The 19,419-nt window shown below is 32.9% G+C and overlaps 2 protein-coding genes across 2 annotated transcripts; one reads left to right on the forward strand and one right to left on the reverse strand.

Moving 5' to 3' along the window:
- Positions 1–442: 442 nt before the first annotated feature.
- On the reverse strand, positions 443–7,199 carry Klp98A (kinesin-like protein 98A). Its single transcript, XM_070649671.1, has 8 exons — positions 6,916–7,199; positions 4,695–6,708; positions 4,228–4,350; positions 3,402–3,524; positions 1,658–2,447; positions 1,367–1,573; positions 951–1,123; positions 443–799 (listed from the first exon to the last, which is right to left on the reverse strand). Exons 1-8 carry the CDS (start codon positions 6,960–6,962, stop codon positions 557–559), a joined length of 3,720 nt encoding a protein of 1,239 aa, XP_070505772.1. The 5' UTR covers positions 6,963–7,199; the 3' UTR covers positions 443–556.
- Positions 7,200–7,687: 488 nt separating this feature from the next.
- On the forward strand, positions 7,688–14,916 carry dsd (attractin-like protein dsd). Its single transcript, XM_070649663.1, has 8 exons — positions 7,688–7,861; positions 8,128–8,373; positions 8,747–8,904; positions 8,972–9,274; positions 9,333–11,772; positions 12,302–12,428; positions 12,617–12,803; positions 14,222–14,916. Exons 1-8 carry the CDS (start codon positions 7,725–7,727, stop codon positions 14,386–14,388), a joined length of 3,765 nt encoding a protein of 1,254 aa, XP_070505764.1. The 5' UTR covers positions 7,688–7,724; the 3' UTR covers positions 14,389–14,916.
- The last annotated feature ends 4,503 nt before the right edge of the window (positions 14,917–19,419 follow it).

Raw genomic sequence — 19,419 nt, forward strand, 5'->3', positions numbered from 1 at the left:
GAATCACGATAGCAAAAATTTTTTTATATTCTCTTCATTCTATAGCCAAACCCCTTTTTTTTCACTCCTTATTTAAATCTCATCGTCGGTACTTCTATCTGGCTTGTGTTTGAGGAAGTAATCCAGACTTAAATAAATTGGAATGTAATTTAAACGAGAAAACTTGACGTAATAAAATTTTAGTCTGTTCTGCAACCATCCCTCATTGCTTTCGTGTCATACTACACCCCCATCCTTATGACAAACTTGTCATTACTTGTCACAAAATCGGAGACATGGATTAAATAATAATAGACGCTTGAAGCGAATTTTTTGAGATTTTAAAAAATAATAATTTTTAAAAAATAATAAATAATTTATATTTAGTACACAATCTTGGATGTCATGGACATCCACTAAACTTTTTCTTGTATAAGCTCCAAATACAAGAAAAATTCAGACAGTCAAAGTGAATACAATAGCACATCTATTCCCAAAGTCAATAAATTTTTCTTTAAACAAAATTAAAACAAAAGGAAACAAAAAAAAAACTTTTTCATCTTATCGTTCCTTAAACTCATCCAGTTCCATGCTTTCCACTCTCAAAAAGTCCCTTTTTAAAGAAACTTGATAACTCGATTAGGGACTTTTTTGTTAGTCCCTGACCACCATTTCCATCATAAATTGGACACACTGGTATTCTCGAGCATACAACTAATAATCTCCTTAGATATGTCTCGAGTTGTCGTCTTCTGGTCTTCGCCACTGATTCACTATTTGATCCAAATAATTCACGTTTTGGAAAATTGATTTTTGCAACCTGTTTCATGAATATGAAAAAAAAGAAGTGAAAGATGAGTATTAAGAAGAAAGGAACAAAAACGGAAGCAATAAAGATTAAGCGGATGAAGTATAAAATTGAAAATTTTTTTTTCATTCCTCACACACACAATTTATGTGATGACATTTACCTTATCGCCATATTGAGCTTTCATACTGAGATGTAACTCCCTAAATCGACTATATCTTCGCAATAGGAGCCATCTTTCATCAGGCAGGAAAATTCTTATTTCGTATTCATAATGTGTTTTATTTCCCGCTCCACGTATGATGTAGGAAGGGATGTTAATTGAATGTTCAGGTTCTATCAAAAAAAATATTCAACATTCCATTAATCAGTTCGTTTTTATGTGTTTTAAAAAGCATGTCATGTTCTAGTGTCAGGGGTGTATCTACAAGTTTCAGTCTCAGACACAATGCACAAGAACACTGCCTTAACAGCACATTTATGAGTGGCCATTCACAATTTTACTCCTCTAGACATCACTTGTGAATGACCCCATTCATAAGTGCATTCCATTAACCGATAATCAATAAGTATACTTACGTATTGGATAAGATCCTTCAATAGTTGGCAGTGACCTTGTCATAATTCCAGTATGCGAGTACATACTCGCTGATACCGAGATACTGTTATTGCGTGTAGACATTGTTGACATCATAAGTGGATTATTACGTGATTCGTCACTGTCAGCACTGCTGCCGTTTATTTCACGTAAATCTGTTGACATTTCACCATCGGAAAGGCAACCATCTGTAATAATGTCATGGAAATGGAAGGCACAAATATGTCTTATAAAAATCGGTTCCTCAAAACTATTGCAAGCAAAGTACTTACCACGTGAATTATCTAAACGCATTTCACATTTAACATATTCCTTTTGCAGCTCCTGAAGGTCATTAATCATATCATCAAGTTTCGATTTTTCACCACCCATTTCAAGTATTCTCATAATTTCAGCCTTTTTTGTGGCAATTTTTTCACGTAATTTATCCATTTGTGTTGTCAGTAATTGCTCATAAAATATTTGCGATGAATGTGTCGATAAGTTGTCGCCATCATATAAATGTTTCATTAAAGTATTTTGAACAACAGACGATGATGTTTGTGGCTCAGGCTCAGGCACTTTATTGTTTTCGAGACATACGCCACTATCGCTCATGACTGTTTTGTCTTCTTGTTCTACCGGATGTTCGATAATGTCAGATATTGTCTCTGTATTTGCTGACATATCCTTTGGTTCCGATTCTTGAGATTCATCATTGTCTTGATGTTCCTGTCGCGGTGGAAATGGCGACGGTAATGCGGAAGCAAATGAGCAATCTGAATTGGCTGTATGGAAAGTATCACATGTTTCTGTTTCAGTAGTTTGAGCACCATTTGAATCAATCAATCCCCGAGTATCTGTTTGTACATCACTAGTTTTATTCCTTAAATTAAGCGTTAAAGATTGTTTTTTGAGTTGAATCCTATCTTGCTCTTCTTGACTCTTTTGAGTTAGCAATAAACGATTTTCTGATTCCAATTTTGTCAGCTTCTCGTGAAGTTCTTCAATTTTACGATGACACTGCTCCAGCATGTTATCTTTTTCTATCAGTTCATTTTCATATTTTTCAATTTCATCGCGCTGTTGAGAAAAAGGAAATTGAAATTCATTTAAATAAATTGACAATAACGAAATTCCATTAGCAATCATTCACATTTTCAAGGACCATAATTGTTTGAATAATCGATTACCGAAAATTTATCAGAGCTTTTCTGAGTCTAACAACTACAAACACATTATTTGAAATTAATTGTATTGAACATTGCCAAGTTTATGTTGTCATTGGATTTAGATTGTTGGACATGCTTGCTAATTTAATGCTAAGTTTTGAAAGAAAAGTTCCAAAAGTGCATAGCAAATTTAGTTGTTTGGAAATATTTAAAGCTGTGTTGTTCAAATTGTGTCACGACACACGGCATGTGGTCCATGTCGACGACACAAGTGTGACGCGACACACAGTTTGAACAACACCAAACCGTGCAAATTCATATTTTCTATGGTTCGTCCAAAATTTCAGACCTGCAGCCACGGATGAACTATAAAATGCAACCAATATCTTCAGGTCGGCGCATCTAAAACGCAGAAAATCTTGTCTTAACCCTAATATTTTCAAATCAAACAGATTCATCCTTTATCGATCAATATGCATTAGAATGATGATTTACAACAACAAAAATGCATCTCCGGCATTCATTCATTCATTCAAAAGGGAAATATTGTTTTTATAAATCAATATCAAGGTTAAAAGTTTACGAGATTAATTATGCGGTTGCTTCAATTAAACGCAACTAAGTCATAATATGCATATTGAATATCATTTAAAATAACAAAGAGATAGTGGATTGTTTGGAAATTACGTAATGATGAAAATGACGATTTTAGATGCCGACCCTCCCAATCTCTCACCGTAACGCTTTGTAACAAAATCATGAGTCAACATTTGCACCCTCTAGCAAAATTGTAAATCCTCTGATTCTCAGTGATACGTAATTCCCGAACGTACCCTAATTTTACTTATTTTTTCTTATTACTTACATTCTTCTTAATATTGTCTTTCAGATATTGACTTGAGTATGAATCCAACGATTTCGCGACTTCAAGCAGCACACCACTATAATCCTCTTGTACTGGTGTATTATTGAGAACTTCCAGATGTTCCTAAATAGAGTTAAAATTATTTTAAATTAGTCTAAACTGTATAGTGAAATATTATTTACTAATTGTGAATTTTTTGGCAATGCTTCATACTGATATTGATGTACAATGGAGTATTTCTGTGGATTATTGGAAGTAAATTCTACTTTTTGGTATGTTATTGACTTGCCCGAACACCCTAACAGGCAAAGAGCATGCTTTCATGAAACATACGTCGAACAGAGTTGCCATTATTGTACCTAAAAGTGGTCGCTTTGCCTGTTAGGAACAACGTGTTGGTTAGGACACCAATACGTTGCCTTATTTACGATAAGACACAAAATCGTCAGTTGCCCTGACGGCACCATGATGGCTGTTTTCGACCCTTTTGAGATATTATGCAGTTCACAACATTGTGCTGCTCGGGTTGGTTTAATGCAATACAAAAGAATACCACTTAATTCTTAAAGAAAGTAGCGATATACAGCAATAATAATCCGTTACTCCAATTTCTAAAAATCAGATTAGCTTCAAATACAATAGAAACTTAATGAACAGAACTAGCTATTTGAAGCAATCGTATTCAGCAAGAAACTTTGCAAAAATTCTCAATGCCACAGAATCTACATAATGAAAAATTTCTATTTCCAAACTAAGAAACACCAATTCCGAAAGAGAAACTCAACAATAAATAATAAAAAGTGAAAAAATGAAATAAAATAAAAACCTCTTTAATTTTTCCACAATCTTGTAGCTCTTGTAATTCTCTAGCAACAAACTCATAGAAATCACGCTTTTTTGAATCTAATGATGTCAATAATGCACTAATTTGACGATTCAAAATTTCAACCTAAATGTTTAACACAAAATAAAAATTTTACAAAATTAGGAAAATAAAATATAATAAATGGTAATACTCAAACTAGGAATAGTGCATTTTCTGGTATCTGGATGAAATTCCATTCAGCAATTAAGAAAATTTGTTTAAAAAAATAACGGTCAAAAAAAATTCAAATTACATAGTTCCAAAAAAACGGTCAAAAAATATTTGAAAAATAACGATCAAAAAATATTCAAAGATACAAAAGTCAGAAAAAATTTCAAAAAATAACGGTCAAAAAACTCAAACTGAATTTCTTTCATCCAAGAAAATGCACCAGATGAAAAATTATGGATATTAAAAAGTAAACTCACCTGTGTCTGCTCATTATTCTTCTCCCATAATACCATTTCTTGCTTTGCAAGAAGCTCCTCTATTTTACAATCAATTACAACTAACTTATCTGCCTGCCTTTTATCTAAACATTCAATCTCCTTCGTATATCTTAGTACTTTTGTCTTAAAATGATCATGCATCTTAACCCGCTCAAGATTTAGTTGCTTTAATGCACTCTCAATTGTCTCAAGAATTTTCTTATGCTCATCTTGTATCTCTTGATTGTCACGTACAAACTGCTCATTCATAAGAAAATGTTGCTGATAGCGTGCTTTATATGGAGATGAATTTGTTGAGCCATCATCATCCGATATAAAGCTATTGCATAAATTTTCTCGAGACGCTGCTATGAGTGACAATCTTGATAAGTCGGCACGATTAGTTCTGGTTGGATTTTTACGATATTTTGCTACTTCTGATGGATTATTGTAACGAAACATATTCGTACGTCCAAGTAGTATTATATCACCTTGAGATATTGGCATTGGACGTTCTATAAGATTCGCATTAAGCCAACATTGTGCATTTTCATTTGGATGTATCATTGCAGTCCCAGATGTTAGCACAATTCGACAATGTTCTGAACATATCCCAAGACCTGATAAAACTATATCTTGTGGATGATCTGCCTCATTTGTTCCAATTAATGTTTCACCCTCCTTTAACGTAAACAATGTCACGCCGGTTATTTCATCATTAATTCCAATTAAATGAGGCTTTTCTGAATCTAATGTAACTCCAACACCTGACTTTTTTAATCCTAACGATTTCTCTTCACGTAATATTGACTGTACTTCCCGCCATTTCTCCGACCATTCTTCTATGAGAACTTTCTCTTGTGCTTCTTTCTTTTGTAAATCCTCTAGCAAATGTGGCTCTTTTAAGCTTATTGAGCCACTGTTTAACATTGCACGTAATGACGAGATTTCATCTCTCAATTCACGAATTATTTTCACATTTGCATCTTCATTAATCGTTGGCTTATTAATTATATTCTTGGCTCGATTAGCATAGCGTAACGTTGATAAAGTTTCCGAGTAATTTACATCTGCCGGTGAAATTGCTGCCAACATAACTGTCTTTGAATTGCCACCAAGAGAATCTTTTAACAGCCATGTTAATGTACTGTCACGATAAGGTATATAAAACTTTTTTGAAGCATTTGGATTCGCAAGTTCAGCTAAAGAAGATATGACACTGCCCAAAGTTACGAGTGATTTATTAATATGGGCACCTTCTTTTAGCCTCTGACCTGTTGCACCGGTTGAATTTGCTCGCTCGCTTCCGGCAAGATCGACTAAGTGAATTTTTGATACTGTCTCACTGGGCATATTATCAAGGAATCCGGCTTGAACAAATGTTATTGTTACTATTGCATGACTTCTTGAAGATGTGTCATTCATATTTGTTGAGGCCGTTGTTCTTTCAGCATTTCCTCTCATCATACAGTCATAAATCTCCTCGAAATTGTTGACTGTATGTTGTGATAAATTCTCGACATAAGGACCATGTATTCGATGTTCTCGTACTCGTAAACAATGTCCAACATTTTGTGGACCAAGTAAATCACGTACTCGTTCATTGTAAATTTCTAAATAACTAACTTGTGTTTTATAGCCAATTCCTTCTTTTTGGCCTGTTTTCATTCGATTAAATAATTCTCTACATATTCTCGGCACTAACCCTTGTTGTGTCTTATCATGTGAATCACCCATCATTGTATATGTCTTCCCAGATCCCGTTTGTCCATACGCAAACAAACAGAAATTATAGCCTTGGTACGCACAATCAACGACATCTGTTCCAAGATCATTAAAAACTTGTTCTTGACTTGTAAAATGATCATCATTCTCATCTAATGACCAATAAGAATGATCAAATGTAAAGTCATGAAAGTGATCGCGCATTGTCGATGCATTTTTTGACGGTTTCATAAGCCGTGTCTTCTTGCCATCCATTTCAACAATCAAACTTGCGCCAAGTTCATTCTCTCTGTGAACAAAGCAAAAAATAAATAGAAAAGAAACGAAATTATTAAAGTACGATTAAAAATAATGAAAGAAATGACGTCGAAAAGAGAGATAAGGAAATGAAAGCTAAACAGCTGACTTCATTTTGCAACAAAAAGAAATACCAAATGAATCATAGAACTGGATGATATTGTCAAAATGTTTATTATGACTTTTTTGAATCACATACCTATTATTGAAGGGTCTAACCCGCACAGCTACTCGTAGAGATGACATTTTTGGTAACGCTTTCCAAATTTAATTGATTCGTGACGAATATAAGGCAAATTTTCAACTTGAATGAATAAATATTATTTTCACGAATTTCCACCACTTTACACAATTTATCAGAATTTTTCTACATTATAACTTATAGTACTCGAGTTTCTGAACATTTTAAACTAGTTTTCATTTAATCAGCAATAGCTAAAAGCACTTTAATTATTTATTTTCATTTTTTTCTAATATCATTGAAAACTCTTTTGTTTACCTGTAAGTCCACTCGTATTGAGAATACTTAATTTGTACTACTTGTTTCACAATTGGAATTCTTTTAATTACTGAATGACACTTGATGTTATGTTGTTACTGTAACAACTGTTTTATTCTTATTAAATGTTTTAAATAAGTTTAGTTGAGAAACTTTGAACACTGTCATAGAATACTTTGATAAATAGATTTCTAAACAATTTTCGTGTCGGATTGCACCGTTATGTACCTATTCAAATTCAAAGTTTCCGTTTATTGGTTGTAAGAAACTATTTTCAAAGTTTGTGAACTTTTAAGTATCAAGTTTGTTGACAATTTTAAAATTAATAGAATCTCATTTTATTTATCATAGCAGGCGAATATCAAAACGTCAATAACAAAAAAGATCATAAAAAGACGTTTTAAAAGTCCTAAAACATAACGTAAAGCATCGCTTTAAAAATCCCAAAACCGTACAAAATTGTAAGGTTTTTCCTTTGGGAATGAAAATTTTTAATAATGAACTAAAAAATGAAAATAATTAATAGTTTTATAGTTTATCTCATCACATTAGTAGTAAATAAGTGCAATGGTGAATTAAATGCCACAAGAAAGTGCGATGAAGGATGGCAGGGGAAGGATTGTGAATTTTGTGCAGGAAAAATAAGGTAAAATAAGAAAACTTGAAACTTTTCCATATTTTACCAACGAATTCACTATTTTCCGTCTATTGGAACTGCTGATTAAGTAACTTGTTGTGAACTATGTGAATATAAAAATCAAGTGATAATCATCAGGTTTACATTAATTGGAGTTTTAAAGACTTTTTCGCAATTGAGTTCAATGGTCTAATTTTGCTTACAACTTTCCCGTTGTTTACAATTGTTCTCAATTTAATTTAAACCTATTTAATATGTTCCCATTTAATTCGCAGATTAACAGAGCCAAAAGGAACGATACATGATGGCATAGGAAATTATTCAATAGGCGTAAAATGTTCGTGGCTCATAGATGCTCGAGGTCCTTTTCAACCATCATCACCAAATAACACAAATTCAGTGAAAAAGAAACCAAAACGAATACGATTACATCTTGAAGAATTTGCCACAGAGTGCTCATGGGATCACTTATATATTTATGATGGTGACAGTGTTCAAAGTCCTTTACTCGCTGTATTTAGGTATACTAGATATGAATTCACTTTCACCATAAAATTTTTTTATTAGTCACACACAATCTTTATCGAAGACGACACTTGATACGCACAACAACTCTTGTCTAATCGATCTAGTCTCACTTGACTACTGATTATAAATGCATTGCCGCAAACTACTCATTAAATTATAATTTATGCCCTCACATCTTTATCATTCCGTCAGTTTGTCTACAAAACTAAAACTAGTAAAGTTCACAAGGCCTTGAATTTGATCGATCCCTTGCTAGACACATTTTTTTTTGCAATTGATTACGAAATGCTTTTTTTTCATAACAAAAAATTATTCCGTATTTTTATGAGCAATTAGTCATTATTTATGAATTCTCTCTCGTTTCAGTGGCTTAATGTACAAAAGTAATTTCTCCATTCGTCGCATTCCAGAAGTTGTTGCTAATTCAGGTGCAACATTACTTCACTTTTTTAGTGATGATGCTTATAATATGTCAGGCTTTAATATTTCTTATCGCTTCGACTCGTGTCCAACGACAGATTCATGTAAGTATTTTTATTTATCAGCATATTCTTAACTCAGTCTATAATATTAATCTTACTTACATTACAGCCTTAATCTGTTCGGGTCATGGTGTGTGCATAGACGATGGAAAATGTACATGCGATGCAGCATATATGGGTACAGCGTGTCACATTCCAAAATGTCCAAATAATTGTTCATATCCAAATGGACATTGCGATAGAGAAAGACATCGTTGTATTTGTACAAATGAGTATGCTGGCTCTGATTGCAAGCAAAAAGCATCACATGGATATTGGGAGACGATCGATACAGATACAAAGTCCTTTTCTCCTCCGGGCAGCGCATCACACGGTAGTGCCACTTATGGCGATACAATGTTTGTGATTGGAGGTACGTAACTGGATCTAAATCCAATAATTTTATATTAATTCTGACAATATTCTAACAGGAGAAAGTTATGAGCGAGGCGAGCTGCTTTATGCGTATGATTTTAATGGAAATGTTTGGGAGACAGTGCACGTTGATAATTCGCCATTGATGAGATATAGTGCAAGTACAGTGATTTATGGTGACAAAATTTTTATGTATGGTGGTGTTATAAAAGGAAGTAGTGTAACAAATGAACTGTGGGCATTTGACGTGTCGGCAAGAACATGGGAGAATATAACAGTGAAAACAGAAGCTTGTAATGTTACAGCAAATGTTATGTGTCCATTACCATTAGAATCGGCTGGACATTCAGCAAATATAGTTCCAATACATGACGGTGCCAAAACACAGTATTATATGATTGTGATTTTTGGTCATTCACCAATTTTTGGATTTCTCAATACCGTACAGGAATATAATTTAGGAACACGTGAATGGAAAGTTGTCTCAACTCATGGATATCCTGTAAAAGGTGGATATGGTCATAGTTCAAGTTACGATGAATTAACAGAAAAGATTTATGTTTACGGTGGAATAATTAGTGAATCGGAATCACAACAGCTATTAAGCAATAAACTTTATAGTTATGATCCGAAAACACATGAATGGAAATTATTAATATCATCAACAACGGCACGATACTTACATACAGCAAATTTCATTTCCGATGGTTTAATGATGGTATTTGGAGGAAATACACATAATGATACAAGTCATAGCTTTGGTGCCAAATGTTATAGTATGGATCTTCTACTTTATGATGTTCTTTGTGACAGTTGGCATCATCAACCTATGCCGAGTGAATTACAAGCCGATTTAGCTAGATTTGGACATTCATCGCAAGTCTTTGAGAAGAAATTGTACATTTATGGAGGATTTGATGGTCAAATGCTGTCAGATTTATTGAGATTTACACCGGGAAATTGTGAGTCATTAGATCGTATTGATTTATGTCTAAATACCCGTCCAGGTGTTAAATGTGTATGGGATCATCAAGACTCAAAATGTAAGGCAATAAATGAGCTTCAAAAAGGATTAATATTTCAACGTGGCGATGAGTATATTCAAAAATGTATTAAGCGTAGTCGAATGGAAATGACACAAGAACATATTGCAAAGCAACAGCAATGTTCAGATCAACATTCATGTCATGCATGTGTCTCGACTAGTTCATCATGTAGTTATTGTAATAATCCATCCATTAGACGCGGAACTTGCGTATTAGAAAAATGTACAGATCCTTCAGGCGCAAAACAGCGTTCACAATTCTCATTGACACCTATCAAGCAATTCGACAAATGTCCAAAAGAAGTCGAACCATTATGTGGACAGCTACATAAATGTCAATCGTGTATGTCTAATCCTGTTTGCTTCTGGAGTGTTGATCATAATAAATGTATGTCTTATGGAAATCGTTCAAATGAAGAAACTTATCCATGTCCTCCAGCATGCTCATCATTAACAACATGTGCAAATTGTACACAAGAAGATTGTATTTGGTGTCAAAATGAGGAGCGATGCGTTGATAAGAATGCATATACAGCTAGTTTTCCTTACGGTCAGTGTCGTGAATGGACAACGTTTCCAGGAAAATGTCGTGCACCGACTACAGGCTTATCACAGTGTTCATTCTATAAGACATGTGAAAAGTGTCGGGAAGAAATAGCTTGTGGATGGTGTGATGATGGATCGAATACAGGTCTGGGGAAATGTCTCGATGGTGGCGATTCTGGTCCACAAGATCTCATGTCATGTCCAGCAAATCATTGGCATTTTACTCATTGTCCAAGTTGTCAATGTAATGGACATTCAACATGTAAGGATGGCTCAACATGTGGACAATGTGATGCTCATATATTTGGTTCAAATTGTGAAAAGTGTAAGCCTGGCTATTGGGGTAGCCCAGTTAATGGTGGTGAATGTAAATTGTGTGAATGTAATAATCAAGCGACTTCATGTCATCCTGAAACAGGAAAATGTTTTTGTAGTACAAAAGGACTCGCTGGTGATCATTGTGAGAAATGTGATGCTACAAATCATTATCATGGTGATCCTAAATTAGGTTCATGCTACTATGACCTCACAATCGATTATCAATTTACATTTAATTTGTCGAAAAAGGAAGATCGACATTATACACAAATTAATTTCCGTAATTCACCTGTTAAGGCTGATATAGATGCTGATTTTACAATAACATGTAGCGTTCCAGCAAAAATGAATGTAACGATGAAGACATTGGGGCAGGATCGAGAAAAGCCTCTTTTTATGAATATAAATTGTACAACATTTAGACAACGATTTTCGAAAGCAGAATATCAATTTGGCTATGAAAATAATCAGACAACAACTACTTTTTATGTATATGTGTATGACTTTCAACCTCCTTTATGGATACAAATCGCATTCTCACAATATCCTAAACTAAATCTACAACAATTCTTCGTGACATTTTCAACGTAAGTATATTTTTTTGCTGCTTTTCTACAGGAAATATGGCTTCAAAAGTTTATTTTTTCCTGTTTATGTGCATTTCAATAACGAAATGGGTAGCATTCCGTACATCTGACTGCTTTATTTGATTTTAAGAAAATAACCGTTAAAAAAAATATTTGAAATTTTTTGTCAGTTTTTTCAAATATTTTATGACAGTTATTTTTTTAAATAATTTATGGCCGTTATTTTTAAAGTCAATTTCATAATCCTCGATGAGTTTTCTAAAAGCCAAAAACACGTTTATTTCAGTCACAAATGACCTTGTTTGTAATCCATGCTTATACATTTCATGTCAACATATCAATAATTTTGTGTGAAAAGCAAGGAGAAAAGTCATTGACTTTTGAATAGGCTTACTTCTTTTCGATAAGATAATCTATCTTTCCTCTAAGTGATTGATTTACGGAATGTTATCAAAAATGTACATCGAACTTTTTATTTTCCTAAAAAAACAAAACTAATCTTACCGTGTGTATGCTCTTCTTGTTACAGATGTTTCTTGCTGCTTCTTCTAATGGCAGCGATTTTATGGAAAATAAAGCAAAAATATGATATGTTTCGTCGTCGACAACGCTTATTTGTTGAGATGGAACAAATGGCTTCAAGACCTTTCTCACAGGTACATAAACTTTTATTATCTCTTTTTTGTCTTAAAAAAATGAGCAATTTTTTGTTCCTACTTAATCTTAAAATTCATCTAATTATTCAACATATATCTTTCCTTATTACGTCTCTTCCATCCCTCTTAATTTCTTGTGTGTGCACAATCACTCGCTCAAAACAAAAAAAAAATTATGAATAATACAGGTTCTGGTTGAAATAGATAGTAAGGATCGTGAATATAATGAGATTACACCAGTAGCAGATACGAATAATACAATAAGTACGACTGTAACAAAGAAACGTAAGAAAGATTCACCTAGTCCAATTGCATTGGAACCGTGTGCTGGTAATAAAGCCGCAGTCTTATCGTTACTTGTGCGAATGCCAACTGGTAAGTTTTAAAAAATTCTTTATATCCACTGCCAATTTCTTTCTCACTTGAATAAACTTTTTCAATGAATATTTAATTTTCAATTAACAAATTCATTATGAATTATTCATCATCTGTATTTCTTTCATGAAGAAATGTTCTTTTCAAAAAAAAGTCATCTTTTTGATGTCCGTTACCTAAGTGACCAAAGCGCATTAATGTCACAAATGGTTCTCATTATTCTATGTTTATAGATATTTAATCTAGCTTTTTCTGTTGTTAGTGACTGTAAATGTCACATTTTAATCCTTTTGAGTAGTTCTTAACCGCTGGATGGATCATGTTAAATACAGAATAACGAGGAATAACTAATTAAACCAGGATTTTTTTATGACTGATCCCTGTTTTAAGTTAGTTCTTAATAGTTATAGATGTAAAGTCTTTCATTTCGTGTTTTTAATAATTTTGCAAATGAATTAAGCTTTAACAGTGTCTTCAGTAGTTGAGAACTAGTTCCAGAAGCTTGAGTATCCTTGCAGAAAAGAAGCATATCTAAGAGTATGCTCTTAAAATTGAACATGTTTCAATATATTGATTGCGTTTACAACATTAAACGCTCTTTTAGGTCTATTTAGAATAGACTATCCTGGAAATATTTGAATATACTAAATATATGAATTATCCACAAATATCTCAGTGTTCTCGTCTGATAATGACTTGTTCTAAGGACGACTAAGAGACTGTTCTAAGATCATTCTTAGAAATGGTCATTAGAATTCTCAGAATTTCTATTGTTTAATCCAGATCTACCTCGTCGTCACGATGAGAATTGTCATACTCAGAACTTGACATACTACTAGCTCAGTGTTGTCCAAACTGTGTGACACGACACATTGGTGTGTCGTTGTTCAAATTGTGTGTTACGACACATTAATGTGTTGTTGTTCAAACTGTGTGACACAACATATTGTTGTGTCGTTGTCCAAACTGTGTGGTACGACACATTGGTGTGTCGTTGTCCAAAGTGTGCTACGACACATTGATAAGCCGTTGTACAAACTGTTACGACACATGGTGTGTCAAAGAACAAGATTGTGTGTCACGACATATTGATGTGTCGTACAACAAGCTCAAATAAGCCGCGAAAAATATTCCACAGTAAGCATGTATCGTGGCTTAAAAAAGTTTCGACAACACTGATCTAGCTAGACATAAACCGGTTCACTCAGCATTATCCTTCCAAACATCTATTTGACATTCTTTAATTAATTTTGAATTAATCTCCAGTCAAATCTGTATCTCCAAAAAGTCATGAGTCCATCTGATTATGTAAAATTTGCGCTAAAATATAATTCATAACGACGAAAGAATAATACTGACTGTAATTATTTATCTTTATCTACATCTTTTTTCTTTCTCTTTTCTTTTATTCTTCTCAGGCGGTTTGCCACATTCACCTTCAGGGCAATCGTCGGGATTAGCAGTGGCAAGTGCACTTGTTACACTTGGCAATCCGCGGAGACCTTCTATAGACTTAAATAATCCAAAAGATACCAACACAAAAAATAGCAAACGTAAACAAAGTCAACATCCAGATAATTTATAAGACACAAGGGAGTGAATGATTGATAAAAAAAGCAACAAAAAAAAGCTGTTTGTAGAGAGACTCTTTTATGATTAACAATTTCTTGCATCACGAATGGAGTGTAGATGAGTTTTTTTTTATTATTATTTAATTTTTAAATTGTGTGAAAACAAGAAAAAAGTATAAAACTATAAACAATTATTATGATTATTATAATGTCAAATAACTAGACGCCATTTGAATGTGGATTGAATGACTGAATGAATGGAAACTATGTCGATAGTGACATAGACATGTGCAACAAATTATTATTATTATAATTTATCTTTTATATTTTATATATATATAGATTCTATTAGTTTAAGGCATGTAGGTTTATTATTACTGCAATGTTTCAGTAATATTTTTCGATTGATATGTCTGTGTATGATCATGAGATGATGTCTGCTTATTTTTAATAAATTGCTCATTATTGTAGCTTTAAGGAGCAAATTTTCCATTTATTACGAATTTTCATGGGTCGAAGTCAATTTGAGTTAGTTACAGTTCGATAAGAACCGATTGGGAATTGTATGAAATGTTATACTTCACAAGCGTTAGCAGAAAAAAAAATCCATGCAAATTTTAATTGGTTTTTTGCAATTGATCAACTCGGATTTTGTATGAAGAAGTCGACTCAATTGGACTCGGCTCCATCCAAAATTGAAGTCGACTTCGATATCTGGTTCTTAGCAAACCGTAGCAGCCTCAAGTCGACATCGACCTACTGCAAATTTTATATCAATTAATACTTTCTATGAAAAATAAGTTTTAAAGACAGAACTTAGCAGCTTTTAATCATGACTTCATCTTACGGAAATACACATGCATATCGCTACTTACTCATCTGAAATGTGCATTTTAAAAGGAAGAAAAAAACAAATATTTCGATTGTGTAACTTTTTAAATCTGATATTTTTATTGAGTTGTATAAAATGTAAAAAAATCAGGGAAATAAAAAAGATTTATTTTTGTTTCTTCTTCCACCTCTTGCCCCCTTGCCATAAATCCCTTTTACGAACAACAACAACAGCCAGCAAGTGAAAAACCTCATTAAAAGTACATGAATGAGAGAACAGCAACAAAAAAAAACAGAAAATGAATGTTGCTTCAATAATTAGATTTATGATTCTCATCTTTATGGTGCGTCCGTATATAAAATAAAAAAACATATATTTTTTGTAATGATAATAAAAATTTCATATATTTTTTCATCTTATTCTTCCTTATTTCTCATCTAAAAAACTAGCATACATTGAGATAAAAATAGACAAAAAAAAAAAAGACAATTATTAATTTTGCTTTCGGGGATTATGACAAAAAAATAAAGCTTAAAAAATATTCTAATGAGTCAAGGGTAGGCAATCGGTAATTAAGCTTGCGTATTTAAATTGAGCTTGATGCCTTCATGAAGTCGAATCGCCTTTTCATAAAAAATCCGAGTCGACTTCTAGTTCCGAATTTAAATTGAATAAATTTTAGTTTAAGTTCTACTTAGAAACTTGAAAAAAGCTTCTTATAGATCAATTCTAAATAGTTAACCCGAACAGGCAAGGAGCATCCTCATGAGTACTCTCCCAAAATTAAGTATGCTCAGTTATTTGATTGAGGCCGCTTATTCAGATAAGCATGGTCATTGTCTGTTAGGGCAAAAAATATGATCCAACAAAAGTTAGTGACTTCAAAGCCAAATCCTGATCATCCATGATTTTTAACGATTTTAGAACAAATTTAGGCTTCCATTGGAAGCATCCAGTCCTATGAAACATTTCTCAATCATTCGATTAATTTCCAAATTTTTGATCTCACCAGAACTCGAAGTCGACACGAATTTTGCATGGAAAAGTCGACACTTGCATATAAAACTCAAGTCGGCTTCGTGTTCTGATTCTCACTCTGTGATATTTAAGTTCGCAACTCTATTTGATTATTCCTTACTATCCGAGCTCTGATTAACGCCGAATTATTATATTTTCATTTGTGTCGCTCGGATATGGATAATTCATTGTATTTAATTCATTAAATTCATTAACAATCATGGAATGGATCATTATAGAAACTTATAGAAATGTTTATGATAATTAATACTGTTTCTAAATCGAGCTCAAGCTTCATGTAATCAGTTTTATAAAGATTAGTACATTCCAAGTGAAACATGCTGCGATTAGTCGATCGAAAGCCGAAATATAAACTTGTCAATTTCAAGACATGTCAATATCAATTGTCAATTTCATAACAAGACATTCGATCGAATAATCGTAGTCTCCCTGGCTAGCAGACAAAGAGCGTGTTTACAAGAGCAGAATAAGCTGAGAGCAACGCTCTCGAACATGATCATCTTATGTTTAACTCGGGATCCTTACTTCTGATTAGCTTTTTCTCCATTCAACTTACTGCTTGATGTATTCAAAACATCAATCGATCACTTAAAATGATTCCGAATTTTCAATAATACGTTAAAACTAGTTAACGACATGTGAATGTCTAGTTGATGACCAGTTCTAATGTATATTTGTCCACTTGGGGTGGCAATAAATGTCAGCAGTAGCAAGCATGATACAAAAGCTTCCTAAATCCACAACAAATGTCATCAGCATTACTGATTACCTACCCTTGACAAAACAAGCAAAAGCGAGGTGGAAATGAAAATAAGAATACAAAAATGTGAATGAGCGAGCATGAATGATGCGAAAAAAAAAAATATGAAAAAAAAATGAAAATTTTCATTGAAAAATTGTGATAAAAAATTGCTTGAGAAAAAATTCGTATGATAAAAAAATGTATGAAAAATGCATTAAAAAGTCTATAGTGTACATTAGTTGTGTCATGATATTTAAAGACATTTATTCTTCTTCGTTCTTCTTTGCATACAGGAATTATATGTGACACAACTAATGTGCATTTCTCATAGATGTGCATAAAGAACTTTATAGTACATTATATCATTATATAGTATATACTAAAAATACATTATATATTGCTCACATCACAATTTTTATTTCCTTTCTCTTTCAAATTCTTCCTTAATGTAATACTAAACAAAAAAAAAATGGTAAAAAATGAAATATTTTTGTCGCAATTTGTAAATAAAAAAGTAGAACTTCATTTAACTCTGAGGTATTAATCCTCACAGAAGTGTAACAAGAAACAAAAACAATTTTATTAAAAAATGAATATTTGAAGAAGAAAAAAATGATAAAATAAATCATGATAAATCATCCTAAAAATGTGTTTTGGAATTTGATTCTTTCTAGCTACTTAGGTCAGGCGTGGAAACTATTAACATATTATCCTATATTATCCTCATATATCCTAAATATGCATGAAATATCCCAATCATTAAGCAATTAAGTACCTTGCTGGTTATAAAGTAAGGCGCTTGACTCAAATTTGGTATGGTTTTTCGAAAGTCGTCGGTTTGAATTCAGCCAAGGCACCAAATTTGTTCTTAGGGGAAGTTAAGATACCTTGATTGCTTAATGTACGAAATCAAGCCTAATTTAAAATTCTGACATGTTGGAACTCGAAAGAACGGGTCGCTTGAAGTGTAGCGAGAGACAAAAAGTTCGAGAACTACTAGATTACCTAATGATTGGAATGTTTAGAACGAACCCGAATAGTATCGACGATAATATGCTAATAGCCACCGAAACTAGAGCCAAATTTAATTCGAAACCTTGATTTAAAAAATTGTAATTTGATCCTACATTTCAGGCTCGAAACTTGCCCATTTCCAATACTAAATTCAATACTGTTGAGACTTTCATCTTGACAAAAACCATCTTCGTGTTCATCGCATCGAAATCAATATTCTTTAGAACTTGTCCCATTTGATGTAATTGGCTTTTTTCTCTTTTCCTGGATATTTAGGTTAATATATAAATAGTCTATCTTGTTGTTCTAAAAAACGAACATTTTTGACAAAAACCATCTTCGTGTTCATCGCATCGAAATCAATATTCAGTTTTTACAAAAATGCTTTTAATTTTATGAATAATGAGCCTCTAAGGTACTTACTTACTTATTTCCTTGGCTGAGGCACACGGGGGCTCATTGCAAAATTTCAAAAGTTAATCAAAAACTGGTTTAAAGTAGTTAAATTCTGCCAATTTGGGAAAATTTTGAATTTTTTCATAGCGTTTTTGTGTTTACACAACTTCACAAAAATTCGAAAAAAATTAAAATTAATAAATTGTTAAATTGTACTTATTTATGCCTTTTGGTCGTCCACTCGACCTTATTGTAATCTACGAAGTCGCGTTTAATACTTTTTTACTGTAAGCTTCCGAGGGTCTCCTTATCATATGTCCTGCCCATCGAAGCCTGTTCACTTTGAGTAGCTTTACAATGTCAACGTTTTAAAATGGAATTGTAATACATGAAATTAGAAAATATAACCTCAATGATCTAGTTGGTTAGGAAGTTATTAGTTTCATACAGAATTCGAAGTCGACACAGAAAATTAGTCTCAATCTGTTTAAAATTTTAGACAACTATGAGCTCTGGTTTCATATATCTCTAAGAAGTGACAAATTTATCACTTTGCAATTTCAGTTGTTACAATATTCCTTTATGGGGCGTACGGGTCCCATTGCAGCATTAATCTATCGGAAATTCGGTACCAAGTCTGGATGATTCTAACATGGTGTCGGATTTAACCAGAATTCAGGGCTTTAAGTCAGTCATGGACTCGATCGCCTGGGATCGGATTTTTAATCAATTAATTAATTTGAGCTATTCAGACATTAATCCTAGTCTCTAACCCAAGATCACTGAAAGGTGTAGGATAGTTAAATCCCGATGAACGAAACCACTGCTCCAACGAGTCACTTCAATTCACTTTTCTAGGCCTTGTATTTTTTATCAAATGGACAAATTTCCAAAGATTAAAAAGAGATTATCAGGCACACCATATGTTCAATATTGCTTAGTTTTCTATTTCTTCTTTTCCTTGTGACAAATTTTTGTTCAAAAAGAAAAACTTTATTTTTATGGATTAAATCCTCAATTCTG

Source organism: Chironomus tepperi, unplaced genomic scaffold, assembly GCF_022539635.2.
Source record: "Chironomus tepperi strain 1889 unplaced genomic scaffold, CSIRO-AGI_Ctep_v1 contig_429, whole genome shotgun sequence".
Classification (NCBI taxonomy): Eukaryota; Metazoa; Arthropoda; class Insecta; order Diptera; family Chironomidae; genus Chironomus; species Chironomus tepperi.